The sequence below is a fragment of the Labeo rohita genome, chromosome 22, assembly GCF_022985175.1.
Source record: "Labeo rohita strain BAU-BD-2019 chromosome 22, IGBB_LRoh.1.0, whole genome shotgun sequence".
Taxonomy (NCBI): Eukaryota; Metazoa; Chordata; class Actinopteri; order Cypriniformes; family Cyprinidae; genus Labeo; species Labeo rohita.
In genome coordinates this window covers 49215441-49234159 of record NC_066890.1, presented here as the reverse complement: position 1 = coordinate 49234159, position 18719 = coordinate 49215441, and the positions used below count along the sequence as shown (strand labels likewise).

The following is an 18719-nucleotide window of genomic DNA, read 5'->3' as shown; positions in this document are numbered from 1 at the left end:
CTCAGGAAAAAGATGGATTTCAAGCTCTGTTATCAGCCTCATAGTGGAAAACTAAACCATATCTGTGCCAGTGTAACCCCTCTCTGTGGGTCCTATTCACAAACCTGCTCCGAGCGGGTCTCCGGCATGGGAGGCGGGTCCAATAACAAGGAGGCTGAAGACTGTAGCCACTAGTGTCTGTCGCTAGTGCTCCTCTTGAGATCAGGGGAGTGAGGTTTACCTTTACAGCAGCCTACCTGCTGGCCTCCATTACACCAGCTGGCCTGGATCTGCATGGAATGAAACAGTTAAGCAACAAGTATGGCTTGGCCCAATGGTGAAAAAGTGGCTGTTGTGTGTGTGCAGATTTGAGTTTGCTCGGGCCGAATCATCTTTCTGTCTATGTGTACCACGTGGCTCGAGTTTTCATTAGTCACATGTTCTTGTGTCATGTTTTGTGCATAAGGCTTTTGATTTGTTTGTATCTGTATGCCATCTGCTTCTGTTTATTCATCTTAACCCCACCCTTCTTGTTACCTGATTATTGGATAATTTTCCACCTGTCCTTCCTTGTTACCCTCGTTGTTTGCACTTTTATTTATACTCCTTGTGTTTGCAGTCCTGTGTGAGTTTGTTGTTAAATATTCCAGTGTGTGTGTTGCTTTGCCATGTTATGCTCAGTGCAGTGGCCAGTAGTGTTTTCTCTGCATCAAGTCCTTGCCTCATCCCTTAACCAAACCTGACACACAGACTCTGAACTTTTATCTGGCAAGTAGAGATCAGCACTACATTGTCCTTGGCATATAATTCTAGGCTATAATTTAGCCATTCATTGTATGTTTATTTTCTTGAATGTTGTTTAGTGTTTTTAAATCAGCACATAGTGCTGAAAAGGTGAGCTTTGACTAGACTTTGACTAAATAATATCTTCCACTTTCACGTTTGCACATTGAGTTTTGTCACTTTTTGAATTTCACAGCTTGAAGTGTAACGTTCTTAACAGAAACACTGATTTTTCCTGTTGAGAAATGTTTCGATGCTGTTTTAGCTGCTGCTTCTCACAGACCCACTGGAAAATGCGATTTGTCATTTAAATCAACATCATAAAAGTAATGTTCAAAGTAGAAAGATATGGTTTTCTGCTACACCAGCATGACAGAATGCTGCAGATTTAATAAGATGGAAAAATTACATTTTAAGTAATCTATTCTTTTAACAAGTTTATTATAGTTCCAACACACATAAAGAGGAAGTGCAGTAATTGAGTAAGGTTTATTCCTTTGTTCATTATTGTTTAGAGGTTTATAGGTTCCTCTGTAAACACGTCAGCATGTATTTATAGGGCACTCTATTGGGTAAAAGTAGAATTGTTATCAGAGAGGTGTGATTTCTATTTTGGACAAGAGCGATGATGTTGTGTTTTTTGTTTTTTTGTTTTGTTTTGTTTTTTGTTTTTTTTTTACATGTCTAGCAGAGTTTTTTTTTTTGTTTGAGATAATGTCCTAGAACCCCAGTATATTGATAGGGACACTATACTGTAAACAAGCACTGTCCTTTTAAATGAGATGTTAAACCAAGGTCCTGACTCTCTGTGGACGTTAAAAATCCCAGGATGTCTTTTGAAAAGAGTAGAGGTGTGACCTCGGCATCTTGGCCAAATTTGTCCATTGGCCTCTGATTGGCTTCCTCATGACAAGACAATAGGAATTCTGTCATCAAACCAAGAATAAACCAATTATCCACCTCCAGTGCCTGTGAATCTCTCATCAGCATATTTACACTGAATATCTGTACAAATATAACTAAGATCAATGGTGATTTCAGATATTCAGATTACAATACCATATTTTTCATTTGTTTCAACAAGGTTTGGATTCATAATGCAATACATGCACAACAGAACAAAATAGTGTTCACTGCATATTTCCATAGATCAACTGATCAAATAATTTTGTGCTATTGCATGTTTTATTGAACAAAAAATATATTGAATTTATTATTTATGTATTTGTTTACTATTATTTTTTTCAATTTACAGTTTGATTCTTCCAGAATTTGTGAGCGATATCAGTATCTTAGGTTTTGCATGCACTTAGTGTCAAAAGTATGTGTGTCAAAATATTTGGCCACATCTGACTTGCAAGTCAGTAACCCACTCGAAATCTACTGAAACCTTTAGAAGATGTCTATAACTTCAAAGAATACAAGGCGGTAATAGGTCTGCAGAATTCAATTTTAGAAGCCAGTGTTTTGTGCAGTGGAAATTTTAAAAAAAAAGTGATTCTAAACTTGTGAATATGACTATTTTGTACTGTTTCTCTCCTTTTGTGTCAGACACACTTTCTCATCATGTCTTTTTTCCGTAGATTAAAGAGTCTGTTCATGGTAGTAGGGCAGGAAGAAGCCCTTCACCTACAAAACTAAACACATATACTCTGAATGGCCTACAAGATGTTTGTCCACCCAACAGATCAAACCACATTTCTCAAAAACACAAACCGCAGCTGCTTTCAGTTTGACTCAAAAGATGAACGTTAGCAAACTGGTCCCATGAGATCATACACGGTTTTAACTTTGTATTTTGATTTTTTCTTACACTAAAACTGTGAATTGATTATAGACAACAATTTTAAAATTACTACAGTTTTGCTGTATTTCACCATGAAATAACATTCTTCCACAATTCACACAGTTTAATTCACTTTTAGCTATTTAACACAGCCAGGCAATTAATTATCTTATAAACATCTATAATAAATGATATAAATAAAGAATAATGTCACCTATAATGAACAACTGAAGTCTTAATAAGGGCCAGATGAAATATAACACTATAGCATATGCAAATGCAGAGTATAAACTAGGAGGGTCAAACTCTGTCAGGGGAGGTTTCACATATAGCTTTAGTATTTTTATAGTCTTCTTAGATCAGACACTGAACAACTCAAGAAAATGTCTCACATGTTTATTTTGTTCTGTTTGTACTGGTGGTGTTTTATCGGTGTTACATCCACACCAGGCTCCACCCTCACCACAACGCAACGCTCACAATCACCCGAGTTCTGATCACCAGCACCTGACAGCTATCATCTCATCAATCAAGCACCACATAAAAGCACACACCAGTCTGCACTCACTGTCCAAGCTCGTCTTTTCGAAGTGGACTCGCTATTCGTAGCAATTTACCTGTGATACTTACCTGTTTGAACTTACCTGTGTTCTCCTTGTCAGCTCCTCGTTCTCCTCCAGAATCCTATCGACCGTCTCCCTCGTGTCGTCCTGTGAAGTACTGGTGTGTGGTTGTGGAAGTCGTCATTGGCATCGTGTCCATCGGATCATCTGTGTGTGCAAACAAATAAGGACTGGTTACAACGTCATTCTACGCTCTCAAACTAAACCCAGATTGTCTACTTACCTCTTCTTCTCATCCTGTCTGTTGAACTCATTACAATAAACTGTTATTGCGTTTACTTACCATCTGTGTCCCGTCCGCTTCATAACAATCGGTAAGTAATACATCTATTTTTATGACCTATTTCTTTCCATTGTGGAGTAGTAAAGCTGCTGCTGCTACTGTTCAAATGATATTTTTTTCATCTGCAATTATTTACTAAATGAATCCTTATTGCAAAGTTTGCTACTTTTTTTTTTTTTGGTTTTTGTTTTTTCCTCCCCAGCAATTTCTAAGAAATATTTTTTAAAAATGATCATACACAACAATAAAGACATGTGGTAATCCCATGTGCATTCAAAGATTCGGATACAGTGAGCCTGATTTGTTTAAAGATCTCATTTAGGCTATTGTAAATATTCAAAAGAATTAACCTTGTACATTTTAGCTGTAATTATCATCATGTATTCATTGTTAACATTATTTAACTTCCCACGATGGTTTTGCTCTACAGCATGTAAGTTTAATTAACATAAATTTTTTGTACTGATTTATTTACTGATTAAATTATTACTTTAGTTTGGCTTGTCTTTGCTGCTTTTTTTAGTTCATATTTACTGTTTGTTGTTACAACCGCTAAGACCCATTTTTAAAACTTCATTCACTTCCTCTCAACTTTTCATGAGATTCAAACTTTCAGCTTGTTACAGCAGTAAATTTCACATCAAAAATGCACTAAAACTAATCAAACTAATTAATTCTTAATAACACTAACTAAACTTAATAACTAACTAAACTTGTCATCAACAAACACTTTGTCACTCAAAAAAACATTGACTAACAACACTATCAACAGGCAGCATTATATATATATATATATAGGTAGGTAGATAGATAGACACAGTCATCTTAAAATTATAAGGCCCTATCTGCATTCTGAGCACTTTGAGTTTCAAAGTGTTTGCATTCCATAGATTTATTTATATATATATATATATATATATATGCACTATTTCAGAATATTAAGAATATTAGGCGTGTAAATCCTGCATCAATTGAGTTTTCCACATATTCTGTAGCATAACAAATCAGTTTATAACATAAGTACTGGACACCACAAGGCTTTACGTTTGCTGATGTATATTACGAATACAGGCTGTTCTCTGTAGACCTTCAAAGAACCGTGCCTAGGCTAAAACTGTGAAATTCACCAAAACAACAATTTTGGGAAATTATTTATTTTGCACCTACAATAATTACTGAACTTAATTATCAAATGTAAATTAAATGTTGGTGACAATATTTGTCCCTGTATGTTCATCAGGGAGATTCTGTCACTCTAAACACTGATCTTACTGAAATACATAAAGATGACGATATACTGTGGAGATTTGGAGCTGAAACATCTCTAATAGCTGAAATCAGTAAAGCTGCTGGAATCTTCTCCACATATAGTGGTGCTGATGGGAGATTCAGAGACAGACTGAAACTTGACAATCAAACTGGATCTCTGACCATCACAAACATCACAACTGAACATGCTGGATATTATGGAGTACAGAGAATTGGAGTGAAACTGTCATCAAAAACATTCAGTGTTTCTGTCTATGGTGAGTAAAGATCATTTGTTACAAATTTACATAAAAAAATGAGTAAATGTCATTATTAAAGGGAAAAAAAAAAAGCATTGAACTCTAAATACTGAATTGAAAATAAGATTGTTGATTATTTTTTTTTTTTTTTTTTTTTTTTCCCCCAGCTCGTCTGCCTGTTCCTATCATCAGCAGAGATTGTTTATCATCATCATATTGTTCATTGTTGTGTTCAGTGGTGAATGTGAGTGATGTGAGTCTCTCCTGGTACAAAGGAAACAGTTTATTGTCCAGCATCAGTGTGTCTGATCTCAGCATCAGTCTCTCTCTACCTCTGGAGGTGGAATATCAGGATAAAAACACCTACAGCTGTGTGATCAACAATCCCATCAGCAACAAGACCACACATCTGGACATCAACAAACTCTGTCACACAGGTATGTTTATGGTGCATGAGTTTATTAGTCTGTGATTGAGTTGATCTCAATTTGATCTTTTTTTATTCCTCAGAACCGGTCCAATGCTGTGTTTCTACTGAAGCTGTGATCCGATTGGTGCTCTCTGCTCTAGTGGGTGTGGCTATTGTCATTGTTCTAGTTTATGACATCATATCCAGAAGAGCTGAACAAGATTGAGCATATATTCCCACATCTAGAACATAAATGTTGTTATAATTGATCATATATTTATTATTATTATTATTATTATTATTAAATTGTCTTTATTTTTTTTTAATGGCTGACAGACCCATGTACAGACTTTAACATTTATTTTATTTTTTGCAATAGCCTTTGTATATATCTTCAAAATAATACAAATATATTACCAGTGTTATCATGTTTGGATTTATTAAATGATTTCCTAAGAACTTACCTTGCAAATCAAGGACATAAAAAAAGAAGAAAAAAAAAAAAATCGAATCGAATGGCCCATTTTTATATTTCTTGTTAAAGCATGGAGCCCCTGAAGCTTAAAAAAAAAATCGATGTTTTTGCATTCTCTGCATGTGTTCACCTGACTTTTTTAAAGCTATATTTTCCCTCCCATCCCATATTAAAGAGACCATGTGTAATTCTCTTAGAAAAAAAACCCATGAGAACATAAAGCAAAATACTTGTCAAAAGGAGTAGATAACCTGTTTTATTCATTTGTTTACATCTGTACAGAAATGTGTGTTAATCTTTTTTGGACAAACAGCTTGTGCATAAGCATATATCTACTACTGAATGTTTGTTTTTGATGTCAATTTGTGTCTGAGATGTGAATAGCGTGTGGCTGATTTTTTTTTTTTTTTTTTTCCCATTCCTACTCATGTGGAACAGTTTGACTTTTGCTCTACAAAATACTGAGCTCATGAATGTTCATGATTCACAAAGTTCTCTAAATAAACTGAGATATTAATGTGAAATAGGATACTACCATATACTTGGTGTCTTATATTTTCTGTGATCATGCTGGTAAGCTCTGCTAGTTTCAGTAGCTATTCCCAGTTTTAGCAAGAACTAGACCTTTTTCTCTTGAGAATCATTTTGAGAATTAAAGCAATGTATGATTTACTGATGTATCATGCTGATGTTTGAAGGTTGCTAAAAATTAAATTTGTTTTCATCCAAAACAATTTTTTGAACATATATCAGATACACAGTTATTCAAAACCTAAAACTCTTCTTTCATGAGCTCCTAAGTATATTTCTGTACAAGACTGAGAGGAATTGGCTGAGAGATATGGAATATGGAAAACAAAAAAGCAAGATGGAAACCAAACTTTTTTTTTTTTTATGTATTTATTTTTTTTATCATAAGCATTTGTGGTTGTGAATACAGTATTACACAGTACAAATGAAAATAAATATTCTACCAGTCAAAAGCCTGCATTTATTTGATCCAAAATACAGCAAAAATCTGTAAAATGTTGAATATTTTAAATAACTGTTTTCTATTTGAATATATTTTAAGATATAATTTATTCCTGTGAATTCATAGCTGAATTTTTAGCATCACTACTAGAGTCACATGATCCTTCAGACATTATTCTAACATTCTGATTTGCTGCTCAGAAGTACATTTATTATATTACTATTATTATTATTATTATTAATTACAGTTTTTCTGAAATGCTAAAACACTCTTTTTTTTTTTTAAACCATCACTCATTTTCTCAAAGCTCTTTCTGACCTTCTGACAAAGGGCTTTTTTAAATTTATGATCATGGCTTTATTAGCAATGTCATTTTTCAAAAAAAAAAAAAAAAAAAAATATATATATATATATATATATATATATATACACACATACATATATATATATATATATAAATTTTAATATTTTTCTGCTTCTCTGTATTGTTCTGTATTGTTTTGAATAAAACTAATCTGAATGCCTTTTTTATTATGCATGGGCATGTAATGGAAATATTTGGAAATAGGATTGGAATCAGCTATTTTTCAATTATTAGAAATTAAAATAATTAAAATAAATAAATAAGTAAAATAATTAAATAAAAAAATGAAGCTGCTGTTGTTGTAGAAGTAATGTAACGGGTTGTTAGGATGAGAGACACGAGGGAGGCAGAAAGTCCATGCAAACAGAATATTTAATAAATCCAGAGGAAAAACCAGGGAAAACAGCCACTTAATCATAACAGAGACTGATCAAAGAAACTACAGAAGGGCACGGCTAAGTACTAACTAAAACAAGGGACTAGTGAGGATAATACCCTCCTGTTACCCTTGGGGTCAATTTGACCCCATGGGATGTTTAGCGCCTGTAAAAATATGATTAACATTATTTTTTGGCTTCAGATTTAATGACTTTTCCTAATTTAATGAGGACAACTCTGCAAACATAAAATTAACATGATATTTTTTTAATGTCCTCTACCATTTTGTCACATCGGTTGTATTTGGGGTCAATTTGACCCCAGGCTCTTTTTTTTATGTATAAAACAAGAAATCTCAAAAGTTTACACACATTTTTTGGGTGATATTGAGGACACTATAAAATGCTATAACTGACAGAGCACTGACAGAGGCTGAGGATTGACTGCAGCATGCTGACATCGTTGGGACAGTAGCGCAGGGCAGGCTTGGATTGGGTTGCGTCTTGTCTATGAAAACCGGCCAATTTAACAGGAATTTTGTCAACAGAAGAGTTAGTATATGTAGAAAAAGGTATTTAGTAGGGAGGTGATGAGATCCGAGGTGTCTCGCGAAACCAGCTGGCTCTCTCAAGCTCTCGTGACGATATCCTCGCAAAACATTTTGCAGTGTTTACATTAGAGCTGCATGATTAAAACATCGAGATCTCGAATCAAACACCCATGCGATCTTATTCCTGAATGACAATTTAGCTATGTCTACTAGGTTTCACACCCCTGTGGACTGTTTATTTTGGTTTCTCCCTCTTGTGCCCATATTTGGTTCTTCCTGCCCTTGTTGTGTCCTAATTAGTTAACTCTCTTCACCTGTTTGTATATCATCAGCAACTCTATACAAGTTGTTTCAGTTCTATGCTTTGTGTCCCGTCTCCTCTATTGTGCACATGTTTTGCTGTCTGCCTTTAAGTTTATTGTGGATTATATTAAAGACTTTTAGATTTTACCATTATCTTTGTACGAGTACGTTCATCCAACACGTGTCAGGACACTAGGACTGTTTCACATCGCGAGAGTCAGTGGAGCATGAGAAGCACGTTCCCTATCTGTCGTACACTCTGAGTTGTGTCAAGTGTACGACACTAGGGGTCGCCCTTGGGAGCCCAAACATCTCTGATAGTTTGAGAAAAGGCCAATGAAATTGGGTGTGCAAATTTGCATAGCTGGCCACGCCCCGGACATCCAGGTATAAATAGGGCAGCGCATGCTCTGCTCACTCAATCTGTTTCTCTCTGTGAGAAGCTGCACCATTCACCTCTCCGTCGTTGGATTCATGGCGCAAGCAGCGGTCTCTCCCTTCTCAAACACAGTGATCTTGAAAAGCAATCTTCCTCCTAAAAGAGTAATTTCTCTGAAAGAGCTGGCGTGGTTGGGATTGTGTGTTGGTAAGCATGCCTTTCCCTCCGTGTCATCCTGGTTGCGGCTTACCTCCCCAAACGATCGTCATGACCATTGTGTTCAGTGTTGAGTGATGCTCACGCTGATGCAAGGTTTGTTCTTGATTCATGTCTTGTTTGCGAAAACATGATCATGTGCGCACTTTGCTCATGAGCCGCTTATTTTTACGTGAAGCCGCGGCTCACCTCGACTGCTTCCCGCTACGGTCCTTCTACTTCCGGGTACTAGGCCGTTGCGATGTGCGTCGATGGCGAGCATTAGGAAGCAAGGAAGTTTCCGCTGGGTGACAACCCCGCAAACCTCTCGCTCCTTGCACGAGAAGTTGATGAAATCGGTCAGAACGCGATATACCAATTTCTCCTCCTTCGCCACCCTCGATGGGGGTCCAGTGAGGGGGTTTCAGAGGTTCCCCAGACAGAGAGGGTGATTGCGGTGTACTCCCCGCAAAACGCCGCCACTTGACGGGTTCCTCCCATGGCTCCCATCCAGGGTCTGTAAGTTCTCTCCGGGCAAGGCTTACACGGCTTCTGGACAAGCTGCGTCCACCCTACATGCCACGGCCATTCTCTGGGCATTCAGTGATTCACCGTGATAGAATTTGCACGCCAGTTCTTCACGGTAGTAAAAAAAAAAAAAACAGACAGAGGCCATCATCCAGCCTCAGTCGTGGGTCAGCTCCGGCCCTGTACCCCCGACTACTCTTGTCTGTTCGTCGCCACGGACGGCCCCCTATAGAACTCCTGAGGCCCCGCAACAACTGGGCCTCCGGTCAGACCCACCCAACATTCAAAGTTCTTGCGGGAAGGTGGCAACATCAGCTTGTCAGTAGGCTTTCTAGAACCCTCATTAGGCTTCTAGTTTTTCCTCAGACGAGCAACCCAGAGGAGGCGGGCTAACTGACCTACCCAGATCCACTCTCGACCTGAGGATGAGAGATAGATTCGGCGCAACCCATTCCGACTGTCTGTCTTCCCGCAGACAGTCATTGCCTGGTCAGTATGAAGGCCCCCCGCCCCCTCTTGGTTATCTTGCAGCAATAGCCCTCTGTGTGACGGCTAGATGCTGAATCTGCAGACCAGGGTGTGTTGGGCACTTACCTGGTTCTCTGCATGTTGGCAAAGACACCCCGTGTTTCTTGGAGCTTCATCTCCAAGCCCGGGGCTCTTTGCTCTATTCAGCCACGACATCCGCATTCCAGGTACGTTGGGTATAGTTCCTCTGAAACTGCTAGTAGAGTCCCGAGATGTTGGGCCCCATCCCTCCCCTTAGCTTCTCAGAACTACCTGACTTGGCTATGTGACTCAGGTTGCGAAGCGTCCGCCAAGATCAATGGCATTGTCTTACAAATCGTCTCAGGGCGAGAATGCTGTGGTTCTTCAAGCAGAAATCGCAGCCCTCCTCCCTCCAGATATCTACAGAGTTGCAGATTGGGCTACACCTAATACACTCGCCAGATTTACAACCTGTGCATGAAACCAGTATCTGCTAGAGTCTTGAACGCAAGCCCTTTGACTCAGCACTCTGGTTTGGTGTAGTGCTTGCTTAAGCGCTTCCCCTCACGGTGATTATGCTTCTCTAGTTTCAGTAGGTTTCCTGGCGTGAACCCTGAACATCCTCTCCATCACTTGGCACTTCTGGTCGTAGCTGGGTTTAGCAGAGGAACTCGCTGCAAATATCCAACACAAGGTAAAATTACTTTGCTATCTCTTGGTAGGATTTGTGCCCCATATGTAGTGTCTCCTCATGTGGCCCCACGTGTGTAATTTCCACCTATAACTCTCTGTGGTGCGATGTTTCCCCTGAGACCTGCCTGTCTCTAGGTTCTGAGTTTGTTAGTCCCCCCTAGGGTGGGGCCCACCTCAGATCTCTTCACTAATGATATTCACTTTATACCCCCCTTCTGGGCAGGTTGTGATCTCCGTAGTGCCTTTTTTCCTATGGGAAACAGGCACTTTCCCAATGTTTTCAAGACACTCAGCTGCTCCACTGAGGAAAGGCCCGGCTGCAGGTTACCCTGCCTGTGACAGGTCAGTTCTTGGACGTTGGAAGGTCACGAAGAGGTGAGCTGCACTTATGTTAACACTTTGGCTTGTTATTATCTGCGCCCGATCACTCGTGACGCGGCCAGACTTGTGGTGTGCTTATATAGGGACCCCTAGTGTCGTACACTTGACACAACTCGGAGTGTACGACAGATAGTGAACATCTCGGTTATGTATGGTAACCCTCGTTCCCTGATGGACATTGTGTCTTCCATGCCACAACTCTGGACCGCCTCCGAGTTGAAACGATTCGACTCCTCAGAACAGATTGAGTGAGCAGAGCATGCGCTGCCCTATTTATACCCGGATGTCCGGGGCGTGGCCAGTTATGCAAATCTGCACACCCAATTTCATTGGCACTTTTCTCAAACTATCAGAGGTGTTTGGGCTCCCAAGAGTGACCCCTAGTGTCGTACACTTGACACAACGTCTCCGTTCCCTCCATCAGGGAACGAGGGTTACCATACATAACCGAGGCGATTTGTCGCTTTCCATGTTAATGAATCAGAGGGTCGGGGTAAATGTGAACGCAGAAAAAGCAACACAAACAGTCTTTTCAACCACATTATAATCATTATTTCTGTGTTACAGACATTTAAATAACAGAAGTACTGGGATAAAAGTTTAGTTTGGGTATAAACACTTACTGTCTACAGTAGCGATCAAAACGAATGTATTTTAACACTAGTATGTATTGTAACGCTTAGATTTCAATAGTCAAACAAGTCTTAATAAAATGAGACACTGACTCCTTCACTGAATGTGTTTTTCTTTTATGTATATGTTTTTAAAAGACATAAGCAATATGAACAGTTTGTCAGAACCACTAGTAAATTACTTTTTTTTTTTTTTTTTTTTTTTTTTGTTCAGTTTTCTAATCTTTTTTTTTTTCTTCAGAATCGTGAGAGAATCATGGTTGCCAATTTATTAAAAACAACTGGGATTCTCAGTCACAATTCACAATTGCCAGAATTGTGAAATTCTTGTTTAAATGTTATTACTGCATATAATTCATTAAAACGGAAATTTAATTTCAGAAAGTTCACAATGCACCTACATTTTTTTTTTTTTTTTTTTTTTTTTTTTTTTTTTGCATTTTGTCTTTTTCAGTTGAATAAAATACTATTTTTCCTATATTTTCATCATTGAGGATTTCTTAAGAAAAGTTTAAAAACCTTGTCTCATCTCGTTCTCGTGAACGCAGTCTCGTGTCTCGTCTCGTGGGATAAGTGTCTCATCACACCCCTAGTATTCAGCATTTTGAAATGCAGAGTTTGTTTTTATTTAACAAAATGTAGTTTTGGCCAGGAAATTAACTGTTTAGCTAACTGTGTGATGTAGATGTGTTGCTGTGTTTAGAGTTTAGAAAAAGTACTTTAAGTATTGAAACGCTTACAAGCAATTGAAAAAAACTGTAATTACTATATACTGTACAGTATCATATTCACAGTCTTCTGTACCTCTCAGATTGACAGATGCAGCCGTGCCTTTTTTGCACTTTGAACTGGCTTATATTTTGTATATTTAAATATTTATAAACAAGTGTGAAGAATTTTGAATTATTGTGTGTAAACGATGACAGCCGTGTTGCAGTTGTGCTTAACTTTTGCTTTCTTGTGTTTAGGGTTTTGCATCACAAGTTCATCACAGAGCAAACTGTGTCTTAGAGAGAATGTGTTTGGAGTTTTGCAAAAAGACTGTATGAGATCTGCAAACAGCATCTAAACTGCCTAAACATGTTTAAGGGTTTGCAGAAAGAGTGATTTATTTGACAAATTGGTTTAGGCTATTAAGAACGGATCCAGTCTGTACCCAGCCCAGACGGTGGATCAGCACCTAGAGATGACCTCTACACCCCTGAATGTCAGCGGAGACCACATCGACTACATGAGCCCCAGAGACGGATCCCCAGTGAAGACCTCGTTACCTAGACGGCTGCCGGCACAAGACCATGAGAACTTGATGAGTCCTCTGTGTCTGGCCAGAGGAGAACTGGCCCCCCAACTGAGCCTGGTTTCTCCCAAGGTTTTTTTCTCCATTTGTCACCGATGGAGTTTTGGTTCCTTGCCGCTGTCGCCTTTGGCCTGCTTAGTTGGGGACACTTTTTCTTTACATGATATTGTATTTTATTTTATTGTATTTGATTAACTACCTTTACCTGAAAATTGAGTGTTTATTGTTGCCCTTGGCATTGTTGATGTACTATTTCCTATTTAATACTGTACAGCCGCCTTGTCACAATTCTGTATTGTTAAAAGCAGTATATAAATAAAGGTAAAAAAAAAAAATGCAAATGTGAAAAACTGTAATAATGAAAATAATTTTAAATGAGTAAATAAATAAATTGTGCTAAACCACAAACTTTCTCTAGAGAGGAAGTGAGACTGTAAGATTCATAACAGGCCTTAACCTACAAAGCCCTTCACCTACAAACTAAACAAAAGGCCACTTTCCTGCAAAAGCATTTTGTCCATCCAGCAGATCAAACCAAGTTTCTAAAAACCAACCAAAGCAGGTTTCAGTTTGACTCAGTTGAACTGCATCTGTCCGACATTTATGAAACTTGCAGTGTGAGATGGTATATGGTTTTAATATGTTGTTTTGCAATTCACAATCATTGAATGATTATGAAAACATTTTAAAATCCATTTTAAAGTTTGTTTACCATCAAATTTAGATTGTCTAATCCAATATTTACAAAATTTTCCACTCTTCTACTCTTACACATTCAGCAAAATGCTAAGTTGTTAAATTATTTTAAGTTGTCAGTTGTTAAATTATTTTAAAAAAATATTGTTTTCCACAATCACAAACTGTTAAAATCCTATTAAGAGCCAAATGTAAAGGCTGTAAAATGCATTCACATTTTGTGTGTGCGCATGCATTTGAATGTGTGCGTGTGAGTTAGGTGGGTCAAACTTGGTTGTGGGAGGATTCACACAACAGATTAACTTGAAGAAGAGGACTTGTGTTTTCAACAGACGGTCTTACTAGATCAGACACTGAAAGAAAATGTTTTACATGTTTGTTTTGTTCTGTTTGTGCTGGCTCAGTCCGACTGGTAAGTTATAAAAGCTTTTTAATTTCTCTCCGTTTCACTGTAATAAAGCTTTTACTTTGGTTCATATTAGGATTTGCATTTAACATTTTTCCTATGACTAATAAAACAAATATTACTGTGGGACTTGGCATATAAATGTGAAAATTGAGGCACTTCACATCTTAAAGATAAAAATTATTAGTTCAAACAACAATGTGTAAGTTGATGCCAGTGCATACTGTTTAGGATGTTCTACAATTGACATTTAGTTACAAACAATAACTGACTTCTGTCTCTGCTCATGGTCTCCAGGTGTGTTTGGTGAGTCAGTGTCAGTGATCGAGGGAGATTATGTCACTCTAAACTCTGATCTTACTGAGATACATGAAGACGATGATATACTGTGGAAATTTGGAGCTGCAAACTTTCTGATAGCTAAAATCAGTATAAAGAAACATGTCTTCTCCACATTTGACAGTCCTGTTGGAAGATTCAGAGACAGACTGAAGCTGGACAATCAAACTGGATCTCTGACCATCACAAACATCACAACTGAACATGATGGACACTATGAACTAGAGATAGATGGGCCTAGGTGGTCAACGAAGACATTCAGTGTTCCTGTCTATGGTGAGTAGAGATCAGTCTTGTCAGTCAAAGTGCTTACAATGGAAGACAATTAGTTTTTTTTTTTTTTTTTTTTTTTTAATAAATGCATTAACTTACATTAACTGTAGTGCTGAAATGTCATGTTTTCTAGCTCGTCTGCCTGTTCCTGTCATTATCAGAGATTATTCACAAAATCTTTCATCATCATCACAGCAGAATTGTTCATTGTTGTGTTCAGTGGTGAATGTGAGTGATGTGAGTCTCTCCTGGTACAAAGGAAACAGTTTATTGTCCAGCATCAGTGTGTCTGATCTCAGCATCAGTCTCTCTCTACCTCTGGAGGTGGAATATCAGGATAAAAACACCTACAGCTGTGTGATCAACAATCCCATCAGCATGCAGATGAAACATCTCAACATTACTCATTTCTGCCAGATTCACTCAGGTACGACAGTGGTGATGATATGATTATATATTATACTGATCTCTGATTTTGACTCGCTGAAAATAAACCATCAATGAGATCTCAGTCTAATTTGAGGTCACACTGACACATTCATTTTGTCCATAATAGATCAGGGCCTACCCTTGTTTTACATAGTGCTGATCTCTGCTGTGGTTGGCTTTCTGTTGATTTCAGCTGCATTCGTGATGTGCTGCATCTGCAGGAAATGCAGAAAATCAGGTAAGGAATTCAACTATAAACTACAAATATTACCTTAATCCATATGAATCAGATACATACAGATTTGTATAAAGATCACAAAGTTGTTATTTTTTTAACACATCTGTGAATATTATTAATGCAGTTCAGATACAGGAGGAAGACAGAACTGGTTCAGCATTGTGTAAACCAAAACAGCGAAAAACGGTAAGATCATTCATGACAGAGTTGTAAGTTGTTGCAGTCAGTTAGTCTGAAACTGATTAGAACTGCTTATAGAAGTTTTGTGTTAGACTTTCAGTGAAGTCCATTTCCAGAACAAAAATGTACAGATAATGTATTCACCCCCTGTCATGCAAGATGTTCATGTCTTTTTTTCTTCAGCCTTAAAGAAATTGTTTTTTTTTTTTTTTTCATTTTGAGTTTTGATTTTTCTCCATATAATGGACTGGTATGGTGCCCCGATTTTGAACTTCCAAAATTCAGTTTAAATGCGGCTTCAAACGATCCCAAATGCAGTTGTAAACGATCCCAGATGAGGAAGAAGAGTCTTACCTATAGAAATGGTTGATTATTTTCATTTAAAAAAAATAAAAAAAACAATTTAAATGCTTCTTAATCTCAAACGCTCATCTTGTCTTTCTCTCCCTGAACTCTGTGTATTCTGGTTCAAGACAGTTAGGGTATGTTGAAAAACTCCAATCGTATTTTCTCCCTCAACTTCAAAAATAATTTAAAAATCATCCTACATCACTGCAGAAGTAACGACCCAGTCTTTGCAAAGTGAACATGCAAAGGAGATCAAACACCCATAACAAAAAATGCAAAACAGTGATATAAGACAATTTTTAAGTTGAGGCAGAACATGAGATGGGAGTTTTTCAACATACCCTAACTGTCATGAACCAGAAAAAAAAAGTTCAGGCAAAGTGAGACAAGATGAACGTTTGACATTAAAAAAGTATATGACATGTATATGAACGTTTGACATGTATGTTTAAGACACCAATTATCAGCGACAATCAGACAAGATGACTGTTAAAGATCACTTGATCTGGAAAGCATCTGCTGCACACAAACATCTGACAGATGTCTTTAAGATGTCAGTTTTGCATACATTCTACATCATAAACATCTTAAAAATATCTAATAGACGTCTATTTAACATTTGATAGGAAACGTATAGGCGTACTGCAGAAGAGCAAACACTCTTGCAATACGTCTTGCAGATGTAAATGCAGAAGTCAAATAGACGTCTCCATGATGTACGTGTGCTATCAGAGTAGGACGTTTCCTATAGGATGTCAAATAGACAGTTAAATGCCTTTAAGATGTTTGTGATATAGAATGTATGTAAAACGTATCTTAAACACGTCTGTCAGATGTTTGTACACAGCTGATGATTTCCAGATCAAGCGATCTTTAACAGACAACTTGCAGATGTACATGTGTTATCTGAGTGTGCTGACTGAGCTTATAGCTCATGTAGGCTAAATGGATGTCACCAGATACAACTGGAAACTGAAACAGTGGCTATGATGGCAGCAATCATTAAATAATTGCAATGTATTGTAATTATTATTATTATTTATTATAAAATAAATCACCGTCAGTTTTATAGATTTTCTATGAGAGGTATGACAAAGTTAAGCATGCTGTGCTGAAGTCTGGTCTTGGGTTGCAGCTACTTTGCGGTTCATCATCTGAGGTGAAATGCAGTATCAAGCTATTGTTTGCCATTTAGACATACTGCAGTAAGTGTCTTTGATGTCACTTTTGATTGGCGCCCTCTTCTGGCGAGACGCATAAATTCTTTTGCAGGACCCTCACAAATCTTTTTGGGTTGTACACGTTATTGCTGTGTATTATGGGTTCAAATGAGTGCACTTGATGGCTGTGTCAGAAATCGCCCCCCTATACCCTTAAATAGGGCACCTTTTGGATGGGGTCAGCCATTTTTGGTGTTTCTGAAACCATAGCTTGGAACACTTAGAGAGAAACAGTTGATCTGTTATTAATTTTCCGTTGTTTCAGCAGGTTCCTGATTGATTTGTTTCCTTGCAGAAATCAAAGACAGAGGCTGTATATGAAAATGTCCCCAAGAAACGATGACCAAATAGTGCAACTACAGTGCTTATAGACCTTTTGGTATTGTTTACATTTGAAGAGTTCAGAATCAAAACCAACTAAAAGCCATCTCGGTCAAAAATGAGATAATGATACTGAGTGAATGCTCCTGACACATAGTATACATCCATTCACTTGTCCTTCAAACTCAGGCTAAATTCCAGCCTCAGCCCAATCAGAAGTACCAGTACTTACATAGAAACCTATACAAAGTAGCCAGTAGGAAATGCTAATTTTAAAGAAATACGTCAGATGGATTCAGAGGCTGTTGCATCCAAACTTTTCATTTATTCTGTACAGAATGTCCATATTTGTTTTCTCACTTTGGTTTTTTGGCACACTCCCATGCACATTTTGTAATGTTAAAATGCTGTTGCTCTGTATTAGTTTCATTCAGTGTTACACAAATATCACCCAAAAACACAAATACAAATTCTATTTTTACCTTATATGAAATGACTAAATTATTAAATATTGATCATATATATATTTACAGTGCTCTCTCTCTCTTTTTTTTTGGCTTTGCATTGTGTTTTGCAGCAGGTTTTTTTAAACTTGCCTTGCCCGTGCTGTATATTTGTATGTCCCTCCTTATCTAGCACACCTGATTCAGCCAGTTCACTTACACAACTGAAATTGCAAACCGCAAACTCTTGGAAACTGGTTTCATGTGCATGTACGAGCACCAACTACTGGCCTGACATGCATAATAGTGTTTTTAGCCTGACCTTTGTGAACTTGGATTTTGTCAATGTCATCTGTACGCGAAACTACTCCAAAATGCAAAAGCATTGCAATTTTTTCCATTTTCGGTATAATCACTGTCATGTAAATGTACCCTTACTAATCAAATTGATGCTTCCCCATTTCCATTGCTCCTCCATTCTTTAGCCCAGTGGTTCTCAACTCCAGTCCTCAGCGTCCACTGCTCTGCACATTTTGTATGTCTCCCTCAGTTAACACAACTGATTCAGACCATCAGCTCTTTAGGAGAAAGATCCATGAACTGAACTGAGTGTGTCAGATTCAAAAAAAATATACAAAATGTGCAGAGCAGTGGGCCCCAGGACTGGAGTTGAGAGCCAGTGCTTTAGCCCATGCCCCAGATATTCAAGTGAGCCAATCTTGAAGGACAGGAATAAGGAACGAGAAGTGAGGAAGCTTCCAGAGGATGAGCGAGGATACGCAAGTTAATTCTATGCAATAGTCTTTCTTGTCGAAAAA

At 37.7% G+C, this 18719-nt stretch overlaps 1 protein-coding gene across 1 annotated transcript; it reads left to right on the top strand.

The window, feature by feature from the left end:
- Positions 1-12: 12 nt before the first annotated feature.
- Positions 13-5597, top strand: LOC127153425 (CD48 antigen-like). Its single transcript, XM_051094479.1, has 5 exons — positions 13-163; positions 3211-3320; positions 4683-4980; positions 5130-5399; positions 5473-5597. Exons 1-5 carry the CDS (start codon positions 13-15, stop codon positions 5595-5597), a joined length of 954 nt encoding a protein of 317 aa, XP_050950436.1.
- Positions 5598-18719: the final 13122 nt, after the last annotated feature.

Coding starts and splice junctions, on each gene's coding strand:
- LOC127153425 (XM_051094479.1), top strand. CDS start 13: ATGGATTTCAAGCTCTGTTATCAGCCTCATAGTGGAAAACTAAACCAT. Junction 164..3,210: donor TAACAAGGAGGCTGAAGACT/GTAGCCACTAGT, acceptor TCTCCTTGTCAG/CTCCTCGTTCTCCTCCAGAA. Junction 3,321..4,682: donor TCGTGTCCATCGGATCATCT/GTGTGTGCAAAC, acceptor TATTTGTCCCTG/TATGTTCATCAGGGAGATTC.